Here is a 10,139-nt window from a genome sequence, read left to right on the forward strand (position 1 = left end):
CGAGTCCACCAGTCCAGATCGTGTGACATGTTGGTACAGGGATCGGGTGACAACGGAACGAGGAAGAATGAGCAGGAGGCTCAGCAGTTGAGGCAAACGACCAATCCAGGAATGGGAGCTACAGGTATTTTTTTTTTATCTTTCTTTGTTTGTCTTTTTTAGGCTCATTATCTGTTTCCTTTTCTCAAATTCAGAAGCTGTTTGCCTAGTACAACTTAGATACCCATAAACAGTCTGCCAAATATATGTATGCCTCCAGTACAACTTGGGGATTCATTAGATTAATTAATTGATAGTGGTTACTACATGCTTTGACATCCTTTTATTAAAAGGGCCACGTAAATCCAAAGTACCATTATAATTAAGCCTAATGAGGTCAGTGGTTTAAAGGGAAGGTTTTGAAGCCTATATAAAGCTCCTCCCAGACGGGGGTACAGGAGGAAGGGAGGAAGAGGCAGGTGAGTCTGCATGCTGAAAGCCCCTTCAGAGCCAGAGGGCCACACTGCCGTTGGCTCAGAGTGAAGCCAGGCACCCCGAGATCTGCTGTCTAATGGATTCTCAAACTTAAACCTATGTTATAGGACAAAGGCCACCACTTTGTAAATTCCTTACAGGTTGCTGCTGAGTTTGGAAGATCTTCTCAGAGAGGGGAGTTTTCTTCTGCAAGATCACAAACCAGGTTGGTCCTAGCCTTGCGGGATTTTGTAAAACACATTTAGCTGCTTTTTGAATGAAATCAAGAGTAGAGCCCGTGGAGGAAGAAATGGAGCACCGCAAACTTCTGCTGAGTCGTGACCACGAATGCTCCTTCCGTGGTTTCTTTGGATCTTCTAAGGAGATGGTAGTCCAAGAATGGGAACAAGATTCTGGTGTGACCTTGCTTGTTTGAGACGGAGTGTGTGTAGGTAACATATGCAAGATGTTCACAGGCTTGTGTCAACATGAAATTGGGTTAAAATGAGTTGGGAGTTTGTGCTTAAGACAGTGAGCCAATGAACCATAATACTGAGTCTATGAGAATCTTGGAACTGGAAAGGGGGTACTGAATTGGAAATGACTCCAAACTTTTTTTCTTTAATCAGAGCAAATTTCTTTAGGAAACTTTCAAGTTTTAAAATTAACCAGTTTCTCCTTCAAATCACAACAGGTGCTGTGGGATAAGATTCACCACCATGCTCTCTTTTGCCCTGTTTGGGGGACTTTTTGCCCTCATTGGTAAGTCATCAGTGGACATTAAGCGTTGCGTTTGCAAGGTGTCCACGAAAACATCCAGCCCAGTCACGAATCAGAAAGAGCGATGATTACATGTCATGGAGAGGTGGGCTCTCTTGACCATTCATCACCTGTCTATTTCTATAATTAAGAGTGTATTCTGTTTGAAGGTGTTATCAGTGGGGATTCATCGAACAGTGCTTCGGAGGCAAGACATATGAAGAGAATACTGTTAAAACCAGACAGTAAGTAAATGAGAGTTAAATGAGTATAGATAGAAAAAAAAAATACTAGTCGGGGAGGAGTTTAAAAGAAAGAGTTCACATCCAGTCAAGATGGTGAGACCAAAAAGGCTTTTGGGGAGACATGACAGTGGAAGAAGAATTTGTGTTTTAATAAGAGAAGAGCAGAGGCTGCTGGGTGGGAGGAATAACTTTAGTCAAGGGACAAAGGCATAAATACATGAAACTATTTGAGATACAGTAAGCAGGTCAGTGTGATGGAAACAGAAGAGAGGATTTCTGAGGGGAAGGCTGGAAAGGTAGGCTGGTGAGATGGCAGGGAACTTGAATAAGAAAAGATTAAAACTTTGGCCTGAAAAAAAAAGAAAGAAAAGCCACTGTGAATAAACTTTCAAGTTGTCTTTGTTAATAGAGTGATGATTAAGAAGGGTTTCCAAAATACTTAATTCTAAATTTGGAAAGGTGAGGCTACTGAAAAGTGATTATTTCCAACTGGAAATTCTGGTCCAAGGTTACTTATGGTCCAAGGTAGAGAAACATAGTTTAAAATTTTTATTCCTTTTTTAACTGCCAGGTGGGAACAAGGTTTTATAGCCAGTAGACTAATTATGAGCCAGCTTACTAGCTGTGTGTAACTGAAAGGTGACTGTAATTAAGAAGGGCCTATGTGTTTATGAGGCCAACACAAGCAGGGAATCCTGGTTAAAGTGCAGATTCCTTGGCCTTATAATACTTAAAGATTCTGGTTCAGCAGACTTCATATAAGGAGCCCAGAGATGATGTGTGTGTAATAGGCGCCCAGATCACGCTGATGCCTGTGGGCCATACATTGAGCAAAGCAAAGGCCGTCTCCCCAGTAGAAGGAAACTGGACCTGTTCATATATGGACAATTGATCTAGATATTTTAGGTAATTCCTTTACTTCTCATTCATTCATTTATCCATCCATTTACCCATTCAGCAAATATTTACTAAATTTCCACTTGGTGCCAGGCATTGTTCTAGGCACTGAGGAGGATACAGCAGAGAAAAAGAGTTCTAGTGAGAGGAACAGGGTGAGACAGAGACAGAGAGAGAGCAGGGAGAGAGGGAGACAGACTGACAGACAGATAGAAATGCCAGGTGGCAAGTGATATAAATGTAAGGTATTGGGAGACAAGGAATGAAGTATGAGTGTGTTGCCTTTTTAATGTAAGTAAACAAGAATGGGTCTCCAACTTTGTTCTAGAAATTTTCAAACATACAAAATGGTGAGAGCAGAGTATAATAAACTCCCATGTCCCCAGCACCCAGCTTTTATGGTTTTCAACAATTTGCCATTCCTGGTTCCTAATGACATGAACATCCTTACTTATTTATATATTATAATAGCTTCAAAATAACTATGCCAGTATTACCAACCACCAATGAGACTGTGAATATAATACAGTTTAAGATTCTCTTGTGATTTTTTATGTTCGTAGGATACATGCCATTAGTGGTGTGTACAGCTGACCCTTGAACACCATGGGGGTTAGGGGTGCCGACCCTCTGCACAGTGGAAAATCTGCTTATAACTTAGAGTCGGCCCTCCTTACCCTTGGTTCTATAACCACAGATTCAACCAACTGGAAATCGTGTAGCACTGCAGTACAGTATTTATTGAAAAAAATCTAAGTATAAGTGGACCCACTCAGTTCAAACATGTTGTTCAAGGGTCAGCTGTACTTACACTGACGTGTTTTTAAGTGATTTAAAATAGTTTTCCTCTATGTGTTAAGGTTTCAATTCGATGGAGAGTTAGGTTTATTTTTCATCTTTAGGATGTCTTTTTTTTTATTCTATTTGATGTACTTCGTAAATCAAAATATTTATGTTTTGATGGAAAGACTTACAAGTCACCAAAATCAAAACTGCAAGAAGGCACAGAGAAGTCCAACCTCTATCTCTGTTCCTTTTACCTTCATCTTACCCTCCCCAGTAATTAACAATTTTTACTAGGTCTTGGTTCATCCTTGCATTGTGTCTTGAAAATATAAGCAAATCACACACACACACACACACACACACACACACACACACACACACACTCTCTCCTTCAATTTTACATGCGATCTGTGTCATGGGAATCTGTCCATTCGTTCACTCACATGTATTTCCCACACACAGTGCAGGCACCAGACAGTACAAGGGCCATGGAGAGTGTCAACATGATGTCTTGCTCTCTGCCTCACATGGGACTCCACACTTTTAAGGAGTTTAAGGGCGTTGCTAGTTTCTGCTGCTTTTATTACCTACATAGGCTTTCTTAGCATCCGGAGTTTACTTGGCAGTTTCACTGTCTGACTTTTGGGTCCATTTATAATTCCTTTTCTGCCTGTTTTTAGGTGGGACAGAGCAGACTGTGCCTGTAGTTTTATTCACTTTGATGAATTTTGCTTTTTAAAAAAGTACATAGTTGTAAAAAGTTCATCTTTAGAGTTGCTTTGTTTTCCTTTTAAGATAAATATTCATAAGGAAGAGCTCCACTGGTTATGTGCCTGACTCTGAGAGACTCTCTGTACGGCCAAGTTAGTCAGAACTAGACCTACGGTGAACGGGTAAAATCCACCTCTCTGTTTAAGAACATCATTCACAACACTAATTGAAACAACATAGGTTTTTACATCAAACATTGTAACAAATATAATTTCTTACAACAAAAATCTGTAGTCTTAAGGTACAAGTCAACAATCCTAGGAACTGTTAGAACAAACTTTTCAATGTACAGAAAGCTTTTTAGCTCCTTTAGTAAACAGAATTGGACAGAAACTCAATTCATAATGACAAAATAAAAAAAAAAGCATATATTTAACTTAAATTTTTATGGTAAGTTAAATTTTATTTCCAATTTGTATTAATTAGACTTAGATAAAACTAAGCTTCACAGCAGCATGATTTAAAACGAATACTTTTAAGTTAATGGTACCCTTCTTTCTGATTTCCTAAACAAAGGCCATTATTAATTCAGATGTTTCCATCACCAGAAGTATTTGTGTCCAAAGTATCTTCAAATTTCTCTCAAAGTTTGTACTTAAAACTCTAGTGGCAATTTTCATTCTGATCAAAATCGCAGCAAATGTTTTCGAGACCTGTAAGAATTGATTGTCCTAACACTCTGCACAACGTTTAGAATTAAGTGCTATATTAAATTTTCCTAAGGTTGAGGTAGAGTGGGAATGGGGGATCGTTTGTTCTGTTTTTTCTGGTGAGCCATTCTGAGATCTCGAAGAGGAACTTGGGGAGGATTAAGTGTATGGCTTTGCCTTTGGTCTAGTAACTTTCACTACAGCAGCTTAGCAATGTTTTCTCGAAGGCTTCCTGTGAATTATCATTCTGCCCCTACCCAGGCACTTCCAGGGGCTCACATACTTTCACTCATTCAATGAACTCTCGCCTGCATCCCCCCCTGTACCACGGCTGCTATGGTGACATCACGACCATGGAGGCCTCTGGCGCCTCCTGTGATATTGGCAAGTTGATTAATTGCGGTAAGTGAAAAGCAAGGCAAACATTTGGTGAGCCTTCTTTCATCGTTTTTAGATTCCTTCTTGGGGAGTAGTTTAATTTTGAAAACGTATAATCATGATTAGAGCACTAATATCACAAGTGAAAACTAGAGGAAAACAGAATCCTGACCAGCCTAACAAAATGTTTCTTTTTATTTTCCCTTCATCCTTTCCAAATCTGGTCCAGATGTGTTTATTTTTACCTGTTGAAATGGCTGCTTCAATAAAATATTAAATTCTGGCTTTGGTTTCTGGGTTTGTTGAGTCACTTCAAGTTGCAGCATGAGCATTTTAAACAAGCCTCTTGCTTTTTTTTTTTTTTTGTCCTCTTTTGTAATTCTTTTCCAGTCTTCTTCATGTTATCTTGGTATTAGCGTGTCAGAGCTGGAAGCAACTACAAGGTCAGTCTTATCTACCTCCCCAGTTTACAGGTCAGAAAACTGAGGCTCAGCAAGGAGGAGAGACTTCCCATGGAGCTAGGAGCTAGGCAGTGGCAGAACCAAACTCAAACACAGGTTGGCTGAATTCTAGTCCAAGAGTTTTCCCAATGCACCAATGAGGCAGAAAACAGAACAAAAAGACGGAAGTGGTGTCCACCTGGGCTTGTGGACCTTTCTGGGTTTATGCAATCAAAGACCAAAAAAAAGTCCCAGAATGGTTGTCCTGATCTGTGGGCTGCAGTCAGGGGCTGTGTCTAACTTATTAAACTTTGGAAAAGGATTCTCTTCTGGAATGGAGGAAAGAGTTTATTTTTTATTTGACTTAGGCATCCCTGGTTCTGAAATGTTTGCCGACATGGATTTGAGGGCCTTAAAGCCTTACCAGACTCTGATCAAAGAAGTCGGTCTGAGGCACTGCGTGGACCCTGCCCTCATTGCAGCCATCATCTCCAGATTAAGCCACGGCGGAACTGTCCTGCTAGACGGCTGGGACCACACAGGAAATAAGTTTGGCTTGATGCAGGTACTTAGCTAGAAACTTTCAATCAGTCCCACTTCATCCTTCCTGACAGAAGCTCAATCCAAACTGAGATCTGTTTGCATTTATTCTAGGCTTTAGAACACTGTTACTTCAGCAGAATTCCTACTGGGATTTCTGTAACACATCTTTGGTGTTTTGTTCAAGGTTTATCAGTTATTGGATACTTTTTTAAAGAATATTTTATGAGATTCATAAGTACAACTTGCAATTAATTGTGTGCAATGTACTTATACTGAAAAAATCTTATAAAGGGCACTATTACAGGTATCTTCTTGGGGTTCATGAAGCAGTAAATTTAATCCATGTAGGTCAAAACATTATAATTAAACACTACTTGAAGCATCTTGTTCTTTAGGCAAACTGGAGGAAGGCAACATTGGGATATTTGCTTCCAGGCTTAATTTTTTTTAATTGTCTGTAGAAACCCAGATGTCTAGCTTCCACAGAAAAAAAAAAGTTTTTTAAATTGAAGTACAGTCAGTTACAATGTGTCAACTTCTGCTGTACAGCACAGTGTTCCAGTCATACATATACATACATGTATTCATTTTCATACTGTTTTTCATTAAAGGTTATTACAAGATATTGAATATAGTTCCCTGTGCTATACAGAAGAAACTTGGTTATTTAATCTATTTTTATATATAATGGCTAATGTTTGCAAATCTCAAACTCCCAAGTTTATCCCTTCCCACCCCCTTTCCCCTAGTAACCATAAGATTGTTTACTATATCTGCAAGTCTGTTTCTGTTTTGTAGATGAGTTCATTAGTGTCCTTTTTTTCTTTTTCGATTCCATGTATGAGTGATATATAGTTATTTTTCTTTCTCTTTCTGGCTTAATTCACTTAGAATGACAATCTCCAGGTCCACCCCTGTTGGTGAAAATAGCATTTTATTCTTTTTTATGGCTTAGTAGTATTCCATTATATAAAGATACCACAGCTCCTTTATCTAGTCACCTGTCAATGGACATTTAGTTTGTTTCTATGTCTTGGCTATTGTATATAGTTCTGCTATGAACACTGGGGTGCATGTATCTTTTCGAATTAGAGTTCCCTCTGAATATATGCCCAGGAGTGGGATTGCTGGATCATATGGTAAGTCTATTTTAGTTTTTTGAGGAATCTTTCACACTGTTTTCCATAATGGCTGCACCAAACTACATTCCCACCAGTAGTGTAGGAGGTTTCCCCTTTCTCCACACCCTCTCCAGCATTTATTGTTTGTGGACTTTTGAATGGCCATTCTGACTGGTGTGAGGTGATACCTCATTGTAGTTTTGATTTGCATTTCTATGATAACAAGGTATATTGAGCATCTTTTCATGTGCTTATTGGCCATTTGTATTTCTTCGCTGGAGAAATGTTTGTTTAGGTCTTCTGCCCATTTTTGGATTGGGTTGTTTGTTTGTTTGTTTTGTTATTGAGTTATATGAGCTGTTTATATATTCTGGAAATTAAACCTTTGTCGGTCTCGTCTTTTGCAAATATTTTCTCCCATCCTGTATGTTGTCGTTCTGTTTTGTTTATGGTTTCCTTTGCTGTGCAAAAGCTTCTAAGTTTAATTAGGTCCCATTTGTTAATTTTTGCTTTTATTTCTATTGCCTGGGTAGACTGCCCTAGGAGAACATTGCTAAGATTTATGTCAGAGAATGTTTTGCCTGTGTTTTCTTCTAGGAGGTTTATTGTGTCTTGTCTTATATTTAAGTCTTTAAGACATTTTGAGTTTATTTTTGTGTGTGGTGTGGGGGAGTGTTCTAGCTTGAATGATTTACAAGCTGCTGTCCAGCATTCCCAACACTTGCTGAAGAGACTGTCTTTTCTCCATTGTATATTCTTGCCTCATTTGTCGAAGATTAATTGACCATAGGTTTGTGGGTTTATTTCTGGGCTCTCTATGCTGTTCCATTGATCCATATGTCTGTTTTTATGCCAACACAGAAAAAATTTCTTAAATTTTTTTTACTAGAAATATCTAGACTTTGGGTGCTAATTATTTGCTTTGAAACAACTTTTTTCATTTATTTACTTATATTTGAGTGCTTAACCAAGCCTATGCCACACTTACCTCTCCCAAATCTTACTTTGCTTCTCTGACTCTCTTTTCTGTAAAAAAAAGTACTGCAGAATTGATTCTGTGGGAATAAAGGAAAGGGGCTGAGGCCAGTGTCTATGATCTTGAACACAAGGAGGAGAAATCTGCAGCAGCAGAAAAATGTGCTTCTTCATCCAGATGCTGATATTATTATTTGAATTTTCTAGCTTGATAAAAATATTCATCAACCTGCTGCCACCTGGGATAGCAAAGAACACCTTCTGCAGGCTGTTGGGATTCTAACGGACAGAATTAAGGCAATCCAGAAAAAGTTCCCCTCGTGGAGTGAGGCTCAGCACCTCAAAGGTAGGCCGTACGTGTGGTGCTTTGTTTAGAAGAGCAGTAGTGAGACTCCCGAAGGCCAGGTGAGCCCTGGGCCTCTCCGGCGTGTGCCCGTCGGGTCAGCGTGGGCCTGGGAGGAGCCCTAGTGCTCTCTGAACCACTGAGTACCTTTGAGTGGTCTTCCTTCCCAACTTCTGTTTCCAATTCTGCCAGATGTTGGGGTTCTTATTACATCTCTCATTGGTTATTGAGCCATTGAATGATGCCTGGAGAGTCTGCGTGATAGTTTAAGAGAAAACGTTTGCCTTCTTTTGATAATGTTTTTTGTTTTTCCTGATGCAAGAAGCTATCACCCACTTTCTGAATTGTTTAAATGAATTTTTACTCTGTGAGCATCCTCAGTGACACCAGGGCTTTAGGTACCATGATTTGCCCAGGTGGAGATCTCTGGCTGATCATAGGCCCCCTCAGGTTCAGCCTCTTCCAGGCTGAATTAACTCACTAGCTTCCCACTATAAATTTGCTTTTCCTTCTGTATTCTCTGTCTCTGTACAAGGTGCCATAATATACCCAGTCATCCCAGCCAGAGAAACCAGATAGTTTTCTTACGCTCTCGGGTTCCTTCTCCCTTCACATCCAGCCACATCAATTCTTACTAAGTCTACCTCCTCTAGACCCATGGTATATTTATGTACCTCTCTCCTTCCACACTTTATGGCCTTAATTTAGAATAAACAGTTTCTATTTTCTATTTCAAGGTCCTCGAAGGCAGGGATCAGGACTAGGGATCTTTTTCTCTAGACATCCAAGTGGAGCACAATTATGTTAAACACATAAATAAGTACTGCAGATTAAACTTCTAGGGTGTGATACACACATGTGCATTACAAAGCAGTGAGGATGTCCTGGGTACCATGTGCACCATGCATGCAGTGTGGCACCCATCCTGGTACAGAGTAGATGCTTAAAAGCATTTATTGAATGGAAGAATGAGTGAGTGGACAAATGACTGAATGACTGAAATGTTACAAGCATTCTTAGACTGAAGATTTGCAAAGAAATGAGAAGCAAATCTGACTTTTGTAGCAAGAAAACAAAAGTCTTTAGAAAGAGAGAGGGGAAAGCAATCTGGAATGTTCTCAGGGATTCTTAAGGTATTAGATCCTCTCTGGAGAGGAGGAAAGGGGAAAGAGGACTGAGGACTGTCTGCTTTGGAAGGTTTGTCTAAAGGGCTGACATCCTGGGAAGGCTCATATCTTATTTCTGCTGTTAAGTTGCTATTTCAATCTGAAACTCTGGTTTCATTTCAGGTGGTCTCTCAGCCTTCAAGTCAGGAGCTGAAGCCGTTGCCACCCTCAAGGACATAGACACTGACTTCGTCAATGATACTATGGCCCGCGCTAAATTCTTTAAGAGACACGGCTTCTAGGCAAAGCTCATGGGTGGGCCAGGTGGGCGGGGGGTCAGATGGCCTCTCTTTGAGGGTTTGATATGGATGTGTTGTACTCAACACTGGCAAAGGAATAGTTGCAATTGTGACAGAAATCTCATTTCCCACTTTTCTTAATGCAAAGAAGCATAAAAAAGGAAAATCTACCCAGTTCGCATTAGGGTTCCCATGAAATACATCTAGACATGCTTGTGTAGTAAATGTGACTGTCATGGTCAGTGACGTATTCTTAAGAGTAAGTCTACATATTCCAGCAAGGCTGCATTTTAGCCCATGATTTCAATGCCCACCTCCACTGTCTGACCAGAATTGCAAATAAGAGGGCCCGACCTGGGCCTCTGTCCTTTTC

At 39.9% G+C, this 10,139-nt stretch overlaps 1 protein-coding gene across 2 annotated transcripts; it reads left to right on the top strand.

The window, feature by feature from the left end:
- Positions 1-430: 430 nt before the first annotated feature.
- Positions 431-9,787, top strand: LYG2 (lysozyme g2). 2 transcript variants are annotated; one of them, XM_014565152.2, is made up of 8 exons: positions 431-458; positions 615-679; positions 1,148-1,215; positions 1,383-1,457; positions 4,823-4,963; positions 5,748-5,944; positions 8,226-8,364; positions 9,651-9,787. In XM_014565152.2, exons 3-8 carry the CDS (start codon positions 1,173-1,175, stop codon positions 9,767-9,769), a joined length of 714 nt encoding a protein of 237 aa, XP_014420638.1. In that variant the 5' UTR covers positions 431-458; positions 615-679; positions 1,148-1,172; the 3' UTR covers positions 9,770-9,787. The 2 variants fall into 2 exon arrangements, with proteins under 2 accessions (XP_014420638.1, XP_006191741.1); XM_006191679.3 differs by lacking the exon at positions 1,383-1,457 and having other exon boundaries at positions 9,651-9,769.
- The last annotated feature ends 352 nt before the right edge of the window (positions 9,788-10,139 follow it).

This window comes from Camelus ferus, chromosome 28 (assembly GCF_009834535.1).
Source record: "Camelus ferus isolate YT-003-E chromosome 28, BCGSAC_Cfer_1.0, whole genome shotgun sequence".
Taxonomy (NCBI): domain Eukaryota; kingdom Metazoa; phylum Chordata; class Mammalia; order Artiodactyla; family Camelidae; genus Camelus; species Camelus ferus.